Source organism: Oncorhynchus mykiss, chromosome 26 (genome assembly GCF_057628025.1).
Source record: "Oncorhynchus mykiss isolate SJ-2025 chromosome 26, ASM5762802v1, whole genome shotgun sequence".
Classification (NCBI taxonomy): Eukaryota; Metazoa; Chordata; class Actinopteri; order Salmoniformes; family Salmonidae; genus Oncorhynchus; species Oncorhynchus mykiss.
This window is the reverse complement of record NC_143047.1, coordinates 29,722,163-29,736,100: the sequence shown is the minus strand read 5'-3', so window position 1 is coordinate 29,736,100 and position 13,938 is coordinate 29,722,163. Positions and strand designations below refer to the sequence as shown.

Sequence of the window (13,938 nt, the reverse complement as noted above, 5' to 3'; positions counted from 1 at the left end):
TAGATTAGGGGGGACTGTAGAGTAGGGGGTACTGTAGAGTAGGGAGGACTGTAGAGTAGGGGGTACTGTAGAGTAGGGAGGACTGTAGAGTAGGGGGGTCTATAGAGTAGGGAGGACTGTAGAGTAGGGGGGACTATAGAGTAGGGAGGACTGTAGAGTAGGGAGGACTATAGAGTAGGGGGGACTGTAGAGTAGAGAGAACTGTAGAGTAGGGGGACAGTAGAGTAGCGGGGACTGTAGAGTAGGGGGGACTGTAGAGTAGGGGGGACTGTAGAGTAGGTAGGACTGTAGAGTAGGGAGGACTGTAGAGTAGGGGGGACTGTAGAGTAGGGGGGACTGTAGAGTAGGGGGGACAGTAGAGTAGCGGGGACTGTAGCGTAGGTAGGACTGTAGATTAGGGAGGACTGTAGAGTAGGGGGGACTATAGAGTAGGGAGGACTATAGAGTAGGGGGTACTGTAGAGTAGGGGGGACTATAGAGTAGGGGGGACTATAGAGTAGGGAGGACTGTAGAGTAGGGGGGACTATAGAGTAGGGAGGACTGTAGAGTAGGGAGGACTATAGAGTAGGGGGGACTGTAGAGTAGGGGGGACTGTAGCGTAGGGAGGACTGTAGAGTAGGGGGGACTATAGAGTAGGGAGGAATGTAGAGTAGGGAGGACTGTAGAGTAGGGGGGACTATAGAGTAGGGAGGACTGTAGAGTAGGGAGGACTGTAGAGTAGGGGGGACTGTAGAGTAGGGAGGACTGTAGAGTAGGGAGGACTGTAGAGTTGGGAGGACTGTAGAGTAGCGGGGACTGTAGAGTAGGGGGGACTGTAGAGTAGGGAGGACTGTAGAGTAGGGAGGACTACAGAGTAGGGGGGACTGTAGAGTTGGGAGGACTCTATAGTAAGGGGGACTGTAGAGTTGGGAGGACTGTATAGTAGGGGGGACTGTAGAGTAGGGGGGACTGTAGAGTAGGGGGGACTATAGAGTAGGGAGGACTGTAGAGTAGGGGGGACTGTAGAGTAGGGGGGACTATAGAGTAGGGAGGACTGTAGAGTAGGGAGGACTATAGAGTAGGGGGGACTGTAGAGTTGGGAGGACTCTATAGTAAGGGGGACTATAGAGTAGGGGGTAGTGTAGAGTAGGGGGGACTATAGAGTAGGGGGGACTGTAGAGTAGGGGGGACTGTAGATTAGGGGGGACTGTAGAGTAGGGGGTACTGCAGAGTAGGGAGGACTATTGAGTAGGGAGGACTATAGAGTAGGGAGGACTGTAGAGTAGGGAGGACTGTAGATTAGGGGGGACTATGGAGTAGGGAGGACTGTAGAGTAGGGGGGACTATAGAGTAGGGAGAACTGTGGAGTGGGGGGGGGCTGTAGAGTAGGGGGACTGTAGAGTAGGGGGGCTGTAGAGTAGGGGGGACTGTAGAGTAGGGAGGACTGTAGAGTAGGGGGGATTGTAGAGTAGGGGGGCTGTAGAGTAGGGGGGACTGTAGAGTAGGGAGGACTGTAGAGTAGGGGGGACTGTAGAGTAGGGGGGACTATAGAGTAGGGAGGACTGTAGAGTAGGGAGAACTGTAGAGTAGGGAGGACTGTAGAGTAGGGAGGACTGTAGATTAGGGGGGACTATAGAGTAGGGAGGACTGTAGAGTAGGGAGGACTGTAGAGTAGGGAGGACTGTAGATTAGGGGGGACTATAGAGTAGGGAGGACTGTAGAGTAGGGGGGACTATAGAGTAGGGAGAACTGTAGAGTAGGGAGGACTGTAGAGTAGGGGGGCTGTAGAGTAGGGGGGACTGTAGAGTAGGGAGGACTGTAGAGTAGGGGGGACTGTAGAGTAGGGGGGACTGTAGAGTAGGGAGGACTGTAGAGTAGCCGGGACTGTAGAGTAGGGAGTACTGTAGAGTAGGGAGGACTGTAGAGTAGGGAGGACTGTAGAGTAGGGAGAACTGTCGAGTAGGGAGGACTGTAGAGTAGGGAGGACTAAGTCACTACATAGGCACCCTAAGTCCCAGGCCCATTGACACACACACACACACACACACACACACACACACACACACACACACACACACACACACACACACACACACACACACACACACACACACACACACAGCAGGTTGACATGAGAGCCTTTCTCTTGATTAATCTCCACCACTTCAGCCCCACTAGATGTTGCTACTGAACTACACCCAGCCTCTTGTTGCAGCACAGTGATAAAATAAAGACTCTGTGGAACAAACACTAGCTGCATACGGTCACTGTACCCATGAAGTCAGCAATAAACACCATAGCAAAGTCAAGTTTGGTACCCGATCAAGCCCTGCACATTATTCACAGAGTAAAGTTATAAGAGACATGGTTCTAATTGACCTCTTGGAGATGAGATGTTCACATTTACAATAAACGTTTCCTTTGCTAAATGTAGAACAGTTATCATACAGATAGTGATACATGCTGTCTGAAATCAGAGGGGTTCTACTCAGTATGACTGTCCACTGTCTCTCATTCAATGAACCATCCTTTTCTTGATGAAATACCTACATTGTGTTGTTGTGAGATTCTCATTTCAGAGTACACGCTCCGTTACGTGTTACAGTATTCAGTGTTACAGTGTTCTCTCTCTCTCTTCTCTCCTCTTCTCCCTCCCTCCCTACACCCCTCCCTCTCTAAGAGCAGATGAGCCACCTAATGCAGACAGAGAAGGCAATCCACTTGTCTGTAGAGAATCAGAGGACACCAGGACACATTCCTCTCTGAGATACATTATCAATTTGATGGGCCTGGTGGATTTCCACCTCCTCCCTGTACTGCTGCTATTGATGCCTCCCAACTTCACTTCATCATTCAGCAGCTACGGCAATAAAGCAGGAACATTTCCCTCCCATTTCCCACCTATAAAGGTGGCGTTCTCTCTCTTTAGAATGTTGTCTTGTTCCCACAGCAGTCAATCCTGAACCAAAAGGGTTCTTCCTGGAACCAAAAGGGTTCTTCCTAAACTCAAAGGCTAGAGACACTCAAAGGCTAGAGAGTGACCATCATAGACCACAAAATCAAATTGTAAACATGATACAATATTATGGCTGTCAGTAGTTAAATGGTGTTACTAAAGGTCACTAAGAGGAATGAGGTTTGCTGCTGTTGTCCAAGGAGGGCTGATCGATACGGTAATAAGCAGACAGAAGCACGTACGTAAGCATTCAGGAGCTAACACTGCTGAAACCCACAGAATAATATTGGGTGAATCTCAAGTGCAGGTTCCTCACCTCGGACCTTCTCCTCCAATGAGTTTTGCGAAAGAGGTGAGAGGACACAAGGAATCAAGGAAATACAATTGAAATTGACCCATGGTGCCCCCAGGCCTAGAGGACACAGGTTTGACTGACACCTTCCCATCACCTGGCTAATAGCCTTCTTTAACAGGGATTCACCCTTGAGTCCTTTACTATGGAGCCAGTGCCACCTCTGATGCTGAATCCTAATGGAGTGACCCAGGGGAGGAGGGACCAAACGCAGGCCTGATAATGATGATTGGTGTTCCATTTAAGGTGTACTCCAGATAGAACAAGTTTGTGCCTCGTGGATTTAAATGTTGTTGTTTTTTACTAGGATCCCCATCTTCCTGGGGTCCACACAAAACATGGAACATGACATAATACAGAACATTAATAAACAAGAACAGCTCAAGGACAGAACTACATACATAAAAGGCACACGTAGCCTACATGTCAATAACATACACACAAACTATCTGGGTCAAATAGGGGAGAGGAGTTGTGCCGTGAGGTGTTGCTTTATCTGTTTTTTAAAACCAGGTTTGCTGTTCATGTGAGCAATAAGATGGAAGTGAGTTCCATGCAATAATGGCTCTATTTGGGAAATGGGATTTCATTAAATGTAATGTAGCGCATGATAACTTTTACTACTCCCACTGACAGGATTTTTACAAGCAGCCATTTTGCACTAATGACTTGGATATGAAATAGTGACCCTGACAGTAATGTAGTTGAAGTAGTACTGCTGTGGTAACATACAGGTCAAATCACCTTCAAACCAATGATGGACAATTCCTGTGTTTGGGCCCATACACAGCCAGCAGATTTCACAACAAGCAGAACTACAAAAACAGTGTGACATAGGCATGGTATTCTCTGTTGTGCAGCAGGGACAGGGAGTAGCTAGCTACTGTGTGTTGCACTTTTGACATGAAAATGGGGCAAACGAGAGATGTAGCCTGTGAGCTCACAGCATCATGATGAGACAACAACAGTAATGTGTTAGTGTCAGCATTGCACTGCCCATTGTTGACAGTGTGTCTGTAGGATCCATCTGTTTAAGGGGCACGGCTGATAGCTGGCAAACACTGAGCCTAGTGGAGTGAGACCTGATCTGGTGTCAAACGGAGTGCTTGGAAGGGAAGGTGTGTGTCTGTTTGGGATGCTGGATCGTAAAGCTAAAGCATATGGTGTTGTTTATCTGGACTCACAGGAAGAACCAGGTCTGAGTCACTATTTCTGGACAGGATGCCATTACAATACGGCAATACAGGGACTGTGTTTTTACTGTATAATGAAAGAGACAATCTGTTAAGACCATACAGTAACAGACGTGCAGGGAAGCTAAAATAGCCTGGGACCTCATCCATCACACATCAACCTTACAATTCTGGTTAAGGGTAGAAAATGGAACTGGCAGTGTCACAAGTAAGGTAAACTATGGATGTTGCCATATAGGTCTTGGAGGAGCACAGTACATTCAGGGGATGTGTTTAGACCTTCATAGGAAATATATGTAGACCAAATAGAAATGATGAATCTGTTTATCACTGACGGACATCCCCTGTGTTGTAGCTACAGTACTGGCTGTGAGTTAAACAGGACCAATGTATCATGAGATTGAACATCATCCATACTTCTCCCTCTGTGTTGGCCAATGTACCATTAGCATAACTGACATGGTACATGGCGGTGTGTTCCTGCCCTCCTTCCCAGCCGTCACTGTTAAATGCTTGATGTACTGCATAATTATACATGACACCATATTCAATTACATCATTTCGTCTCACATTCTCAAACCAGAAGCAGGTCGTTTCTGAGGATAACTGGGAATATATCATTTCCAAGGTGTGGAAAGTCATTAATAGAAAAGTCTGCCAGGTCCCAAGATCTTTGCAAACCATTATGAACCGTTGTAGATGCGTGCGAGGTTTGGACCTGTTTGTGTAATGGCTGAAGTCTGTAAATAAAGCCACAGCGTCTTACCCTTCCCTATTGAGGTTCGGACCTATTGGTGTAATCAATTAGCTATCTACTGTACAGTCAGAACGCGTCAGTGCCTTTCAATGGATGAATACAGTTGTATTGCCTCACCCTTCCCTGTTGTCGTCCTCATCCAGGTTAGAGAGGAGCTGTGATCCGGCCAGGGAGAGGTCCAGGTGGGCCAGAGGAAGGTCCCTGTAGCCAAAGCTGACCAGCTGGACAGGAGCCATGCAGGAAGGGTTCATCTCCTGCACACCATGCTCCTCCACAGGGTCTGGCTGGGAGATGATCTCCAGGTCTGATAGGCCTCCAGCCTGCTGCTCCACCACGTCACTAAACACACAGGGAGAGAAGACGACTGTGTTAGCCCACTGAGCTCAAAGCCTCTTCACCTTCTAACTCCACTGGCTCTGGCTTCACCCTTTACCTCCAGGTCCTACAACACAACCGCCTGCTCAACCATTTACCTCCAGGTCCTACAACCCAACCGCCTGCTCAACCATTTACCTCCAGGTCCTACAACCCAACCGCCTGCTCAACCATTTACCTCCAGAACCTACAACCCAACCGCCTGCTCAACCATTTACCTCCAGGTCCTACAACCCAACCGCCTGCTCAACCATTTACCTCCAGGTCCTACAACCCAACCGCCTGCTCAACCATTTACCTCCAGGTCCTACAACCCAACTGCCTGCTCAACCATTTACCTCCAGGTCTACAACCCAACCGCCTGCTCAACCATTTACCTCCAGGTCCTACAACCCAACCGCCTGCTCAACCATTTACCTCCAGGTCCTACAACCCAACCGCCTGCTCAACCATATCCTTAAACACAATGTTGTGTGTTGCTGGAGATCCAGATCATATATCAAAGTCTGAGAATCAAAACTATGAGATGAAGGTGCTCATGTGTTACTTTGAAACAAACAAGACAGGGAAATAAAGTCCATTGAAGTGCTGTAGAAAAACACCAACTTGGCTATTGGCGAGTTGGTGCATCAATGATATCTGATTGAAACACACACAGTGACCTGAGTAGTGGTAGAGGCTGAGCCTCTTCTGTAGGGAAGTAGCAGAGCACCATGACAAAGGGAACAAACTGAGCATATCCAGTGATTTGACATGGATTATTGTCTGATATGCATGACTTCCTCCGTTGGGGTTTCAACAAAAGTTGAAATGATACAAACAGAAAGTTATTGAAAAAGCTCTGTCCTGTCGCACAATAGAACAAACATTAACATTATTCTGTCTCACTCCTGCCAAGTGTTAGCATTTCATCAAACAGGCAGACTGAACTTATAGACGTTAAATCGGTACCCACACTCTAAGAAAACAAAGTTATATCTAGAATCTAAAAGGGTTATTTGGCTGTCCCCATAGGAGAACCCTTGAAGAACCATTTTTGTCTCCAGGTAGAACCCTTTCCACAGAGGGTTCTACATGGAACCCAAAGGGGTTCTCCTATGAGGACAGCTGAAGAACCATTTTGGAACTATTTTTTCTAAGAGTGTAGGTCAACTGATTTTGCAAACACACACTGAGGGAGCACAAAGCACAACACCTGACACTGTTGTTTCATTCTCCTCTGTAGTATAGTTAAACACCTCTATACAGCTGTGTCAGCACCTCCAGAGTATGTATACTGTAATACATCAGAAGTTTCTATTGTGGGCCAGGCCTCTAGCAGCATCACACAGCCCATCACTCAGCCCATCACACAGCCCATCACACAGCCCATCACACAGCCCATCCACAAGCTTCAGTTGTGCCCTGTGGAGCATATTTTTAGACCAGAGCAGATGCGGATGTATCATGTCTGCTGTGACGTTGCTCTCCTCTACCCTCACAAGCCCAGTGGAGTGCCTCACAAGCCCAGTGGAGTGCCTCACAAGCCCAGTAGAGTGACTCACAAGCACCCCACTGTCAGATGAGTGGATCGGAGCTCTTACAAATGTGAAGTTAGGAACGAGAGAAGAGGAGTAGGAAGAGAAGTGGGAGAAGATGAGGAGGAGTAGGAAGATAAGTGGGAGAAGAGGAGGAGGAGTAGGAAGAGAAGTGGGAGAAGATGAGGAGGAGTAGGAAGAGAAGTGGGAGAAGATGAGGAGGAGTAGGAAGAGAAGTGGGAGAAGAGGAGGAGGAGTAGGAAGAGAAGTGGGAGAAGAGGAGGAGTAGTAGGAAGAGAAGTGGGAAAAGAGGAGGAGGAGTAGGAAGAGAAGTGGGAGAAGAGGAGGAAGAGTAGGAAGAGAAGTGGGAGAAGAGGAGGAGGAGAAGGGAGAGAAGAGGAGGAAGAGTAGGAAGAGAAGTGGGAGAAGAAGAGGAGGAGAAGGAAGAGAAGTGGGAGAAGATGAGGAGGAGTAGGAAGAGAAGTGGGAGAAGATGAGGAGGAGTAGGAAGAGAAGTGGGAGAAGAGGAGGAAGAGTATGAAGAGAAGTGGGAGAAGAGGAGGAGGAGAAGGAAGAGAAGTGGGAGAAGAGGAGGAGGAGAAGGAAGAGAAGTGGGAGAAGATGAGGAGGAGTAGGAAGAGAAGTGGGAGAAGATGAGGAGGGGTAGGACGAGAAGTGGGAGAAGAGGAGGAAGAGTAGGAAGAGAAGTGGGAGAAGAGGATGAGGAGACGGGAGAGAAGAGGAGGAAGAGTAGGAAGAGAAGTGGGAGAAGAGGAGGAGGAGAAGGACGAGAAGTGGGAGAAGAGGAGGAGGAGTAGGAAGAGAAGTGGGAGAAGAGGAGGAAGAGTAGGAAGAGAAGTGGGAGAAGAGGAGGAGGAGAAGGGAGAGAAGAGGAGGAAGAGTAGGAAGAGAAGTGGGAGAAGAGGAGGAGGAGAAGGGAAAGAAGAGGAGGAAGAGTAGGAAGAGAAGTGGGAGAAGAGGAGGAGGAGAAGGAAGAGAAGTGGGAGAAGATGAGGAGGAGTAGGAAGAGATGTGGGAGAAGATGAGGAGGAGTAAGAAGAGAAGTGGGAGAAGAGGAGGAGGAGAAGGAAGAGAAGTGGGAGAAGATGAGGAGGAGTAGGAAGAGAAGTGGGAGAAGATGAGGAGGAGTAAGAAGAGAAGTGGGAGAAGATGAGGAGGAGTAGGAAGAGAAGTAGGAGAAGAGGAGGAGGTGAAGGGAGAGAAGAGGGAGGTTGTAAGCAGTCTCCCACTGATTCACAGTCAGTGATTGTCCTCTCTCTCTCTCTCTCTCTCTCTCTCTCTCTCTCTCTCTCTCTCTCTCTCTCTCTCTCTCTCTCTCTCCCTCTCTCTCTCCACTGGGCTGTACTGTGAGACGCTCCACTAGGCTGTACTGTAAGGAGCAGTGAGGCGCTCCACTGGGCTGTACTGTGAGGAGCTGTGAGGCACTCCACTGTGCTGTACTGTGAGGCGCTCCACTGTGCTGTACTGTGAGGCTCTGTGAGGTGCTCCACTGTGCTGTACTGTGAGGCGCTCCACTGTGCTGCACTGTGAGGCACTCCACTGGGCTGTACTGTGAGGCACTCCACTGGGCTGTACTGTGAGGTACTCCACTGGGCTGTACTGTGAGGCACTCCACTGGGCTGTACTGTGAGGCACTCCACTGTGCTGTACTGTGAGGCGCTCCACTGTGCTGTACTGTGAGGCGCTCCACTGGGCTGTACTGTGAGACACTCCACTGGGCTGTACTGTGAGGCGCTCCACTGGGCTGTACTGTGAGGCGCTCTACTCTGAGGCGCTGTGAGGCACTCTACTGTGCTGTACTGTGAGGTACTCCACTGGGCTGTACTGTGAGGCACTCCACTGTGCTGTACTGTGAGGCGCTCCACTGGGCTGTACTGTGAGGCGCTCCACTGGGCTGTACTGTGAGGCACTCCACTGGGCTGTACTGTGAGGCACTCCACTGGGCTGTACTGTGAGGTACTCCACTGGGCTGTACTGTGAGACACTCCACTGGGCTGTACTGTGAGGCGCTCCACTGGGCTGTACTGTGAGGCGCTCTACTCTGAGGCGCTGTGAGGCACTCTACTGTGCTGTACTGTGAGGTACTCCACTGGGCTGTACTGTGAGGCGCTCCACTGTGCTGTACTGTGAGGCACTCCACTGTGCTGTACTGTGAGGCGCTCCACTGTGCTGTACTGTGAGGCACTCCACTGGGCTGTACTGTGAGGCGCTCCACTGTGCTGTACTGTGAGGCGCTCCACTGTGCTGTACTGTGAGGCGCTCCACTGTGCTGTACTGTGAGGCGCTCCACTGGGCTGTACTGTGAGGCACTCCACTGGGCTGTACTGTGAGGCACTCCACTGGGCTGTACTGTGAGGCACTCCACTGGGCTGTACTGTGAGGCGCTCCACTGGGCTGTACTGTGAGGCACTCCACTGGGCTGTACTGTGAGGCGCTCCACTGGACTGTACTGTGAGGCGCTCCACTGGGCTGTACTGTGAGGCGCTCCACTGTGCTGTACTGTGAGGCGCTTCACTGTGCTGTACTGTGAGGCGCTCCACTGTGCTGTACTGTGAGGCGCTCCACTGGACTTTACTGTGAGGCGCTCCACTGGGCTGTACTGTGAGGCGCTCCACTGTGCTGTACTGTGAGGCGCTTCACTGTGCTGTACTGTGAGGTACTCCACTGGGCTGTACTGTGAGGCGCTCCACTGGGCTGTACTGTGAGGCGCTCCACTGGGCTGTACTGTGAGGCGCTCCACTGGGCTGTACTGTGAGGCGCTCCACTGTGCTGTACTGTGAGGCACTCCACTGTGCTGTACTGTGAGGCGCTCCACAGGACTGTACTGTGAGGCGCTCCACTGGGCTGTACTGTGAGGCGCTCCACTGTGCTGTACTGTGAGGCGCTTCACTGTGCTGTACTGTGAGGTACTCCACTGTGCTGTACTGTGAGGTACTCCACTGGGCTGTACTGTGAGGCGCTCCACTGGACTGTACTGTGAGGCGCTCCACTGGGCTGTACTGTGAGGCGCTCCACTGTGCTGTACTGTGAGGCACTCCACTGGGCTGTTCTGTGAGGCGCTCCACTGGACTGTACTGTGAGGCGCTTCACTGTGCTGTACTGTGAGGTACTCCACTGGGCTGTACTGTGAGGCGCTCCACTGGACTGTACTGTGAGGCGCTCCACTGGACTGTACTGTGAGGCGCTCCACTGGACTGTACTGTGAGGCGCTTCACTGTGCTGTACTGTGAGGTACTCCACTGGGCTGTACTGTGAGGCACTCCACTGGGCTGTACTGTGAGGCACTCCACTGGGCTGTACTGTGAGGCGCTTCACTGGGCTGTACTGTGAGGTACTCCCCTGGGCTGTACTGTGAGGCACTCCACTGGACTGTACTGTGAGGTACTCCACTGGGCTGTACTGTGAGGCGCTCCACTGTGCTGTACTGTGAGGCGCTCCACTGGGCTGTACTGTGAGGCGCTCCACTGGACTGTACTGTGAGGCACTCCACTGGGCTGTACTGTGAGGCGCTCCACTGGGCTGTACTGTGAGGCGCTCCACTGGGCTGCGCCTTCAGGTTGTGTAATTATGAGACTTCACAGGGCTGTGGGGTCTGGGTTTAGAAGGTCAGACAGTGCTCCAGTTGTACTCTAGCTCAGTCATCCTCCTCATCCTCCCCTTCCTCCTCCTCATCTCATCCTCCCCCTCCTGCACCTCCTCATCTCATCCTCCCCCACCTCCCCCTCCACCTGCTCCTCTACCTCATCTGCCTTTACCTCTTCCCCCACCTTCTACTCCTCCTCCTCACCCACATTCTCCTCCTCCACCTCCTCACCCACATTCTCCTCCTCCTCCTCCCCCACATTCTACTCCTCCTCCACCTCCTCCCCCACCTTCTACTCCTCCTCCTCCACCTCCTCACCCACATTCTCCTCCTCCTCCTCCCCCACCTTCTACTCCTCCCCCACCTTCTACTCATCTTCCCACACATTCTCCTCCCCCACCTTCTCCTCCATCTCCACCTCCACCTCCCCCTACACCTCCACCTTCACTTCCAACTCCTCAAGGCTAAGTAAAACAATATCGACCTCCTACATAATGAAAGAAAACCATCTTGTAGTTCCATTATAAGTATTAAGAGATAAGTCAACAGTAATGGTCTGTTGATAGGATCAGGGTTGACCTGTGCAGTTGGAGGGCAGTGCCCCATCACCATCACTAGGACCAGGGTGTGCAGTAAAGTGCTTGTGTTGTGGGGAGTCAGTGGCCTCGGAGGCACCCAGGACCAATCTAATCTCTACAGTGACTCACTAACCTTCACAAGGACAACGAACACGACGGACTGGGAGCAGACCACACCTGGAGTGGTTCCTACTGTATGTCCACGAACACACACACACACACACACACACACGCACACGCACACGCACACACACACGCACACACACATACACACTGAATACACACACACACACACACGCGCACACACACACACACACACTCACACACACACACACACGCACACGCACACGCACACGCACACGCACACGCACACACACACACACACACACACACATATCCAGGTGTGTTCTTCTGACACACATTCACATAAGAAATAGTTAAAGAGGTTAACAAGGATTTCTAAGGAAATTCTCACGATAAGCCTGACGAATAACAGTGTCTGTCTTGTGAAACAGAGAGGTTACATGGTACACATAATCAGTGGAGAAAGCTCTCTCTCTCTTACGAGCTTGGCACGCATCATCCCGAGCTGAACCCCCATCTGAAATGTTAATGTGGTCTATGTTTGAAGGCCAGCATTATGACTAATCCCTACTTAATATGCTCCCCTCCAACACTGGTTTTCTTTTTCCAAGTACACAGAGACCTCTGGGAAGAAATACTAGTCAGGAAGTGACTCTTTTACCTCAGAGTGAGGAGTAAATCAGAGTATATCACCTTTATTCACCAATTACATTTACATATAATAATATTACATACATTTACCTGGAATGGTGCTGGCAGCAGCAGAGAAAATATACAGCATCTCGTCTTGGATCAAAACACTACTTGAACACAGTAGGCCTAAATGATAGTGACCCTGAGTGTTTCCCAGTGTGGGTTTGTGTACATGAGACAATGACCTTATAAAATGGGGAAAAAATTAAATAAATACTACTATTCGACTATAAGTGAGACCAAGTAAACTCAAGGAACTATAGATGCCACAGTCAAGATCAGGCCTAAAGACGTAAGCCTCCACTTCAGTCTCCTTGGTCCTCTCGCCCTACACTACACGTCTCCATTAGACCAGACCTGTCCTGGCCTCTCACCATCCCTACTGATCAACACAGCCATCTGATCAGTCATGGCAGATCCAAGCTGTTCAGAGCCCCACACCTCATCATCTCATCCCAGCACAACTGCATGTAAAGCAGGGACCCAGTGCTGTGGCTAGCTGCCAATGGAAGTATATGGACAGTAGTGGCCCAAGACTCCTGTCGTCTTGTGTGGCTCAGTTGGTAAGAGATTGTGAGTTAAATTCCCACAGGGATCACATATGTGTACTACAAAGTCACACAGCAGAAAAGCTCAGAAGAATACTTTATATACAGTACATACATACAATACATAGAACTCACTCTAAGACAATGGAAAAAGCCATGGCACTCTGCAGAGGTTATGTGTATTAGTGGGAAAGACAAGAAGAGTCTCCCTTGGGGCATTGGGACACATACACACAGCCTGCCCCTTCAGCCAAATGATAGAATTAGAAGTGTTATGGGCCAGGTCGAAAAGGTCATTATTCATGTTGCATAATTGGCTTAAGGCAGTCCACTGACCATACAGAAGGTCACGCAACTGGGAGCAACCACAAAGAAGATCATCGCACCACTTGCAATGTACCGTTGTTTGTGTAAGTTGGACAGACACATCAGTGTTTCATACAGTGGAGGCTGCTGAGGGGAGGACGGCTCATAATTATAGATGGAACGGAGCAAATGGAATGGAAACCATGTGTTTGATGTATTTGATACCATTCCACTGACTCTGCTCCAACCCTCCCCAATTAACGTGCCACCAACCTTCCATAGTTTCATAATCCAGAAAAGCAACACCAATCCATATTCTAGTGTACTTGGGTTGGTTGGACTAGGCTACAGTATGTGATCAACACACCTTAAAGTACTCAGGTTGTGGAAAGCCCTGCAGAGCTAAACCCACCCAACCTGGCCAAGTAAAAAGCAGCAGCTGTCTGATTGTAACCACCAGCTGCTGCAGAGAACATTGGAGAAGCTAGCCATCAGTATGAGTTAGTGTTCAAGGCTCCACCATATCTAACAGTGTGTTCCATGTGTACAGCATCTCTAGACACTTGATGCACATCTCGCATAGCACTCCATTCAACCCATGTGCATGCTCACTCCACTCCATTCAACCCATGTGCATGCTCACTCCACTCCATTCAACCCATGTGCATGCTCACTCCACTCCATTCAACCCATTTACATGTTCACTCCACTCCATACAACCCATGTGCATGCTCACTCCACTCCATTCAACCCATGTACATGTTCACTCCACTCCATACAACCCATGTGCATGCTCACTCCACTCCATTCAACCCATGTACATGCTCACTCCACTCCATTCAACCCATGTACATGCTCACTCCACTCCATTCAACCCATGTACATGCTCACTCCACTCCATTCAACCCATGTACATGCTCACTCCACTCCATTCAACCCATGTACATACTCACTCCACTCCATTCAACCCATGTACAGTACCAGTCAAAGTTTTGG

At 49.9% G+C, this 13,938-nt stretch overlaps 1 protein-coding gene across 1 annotated transcript in view; it reads right to left on the bottom strand.

The window, feature by feature from the left end:
* LOC110526636 (transmembrane protein 266-like) overlaps positions 1-13,938 on the bottom strand; it is a 113,104-nt gene that overhangs the window by 91,996 nt on the left and 7,170 nt on the right. The window contains exon 3 of the mRNA XM_090222653.1: positions 5,355-5,576. Coding sequence (XP_090078779.1) covers positions 5,355-5,576 — 222 coding nt within the window. The remainder of the gene's footprint in view (positions 1-5,354; positions 5,577-13,938) is intronic.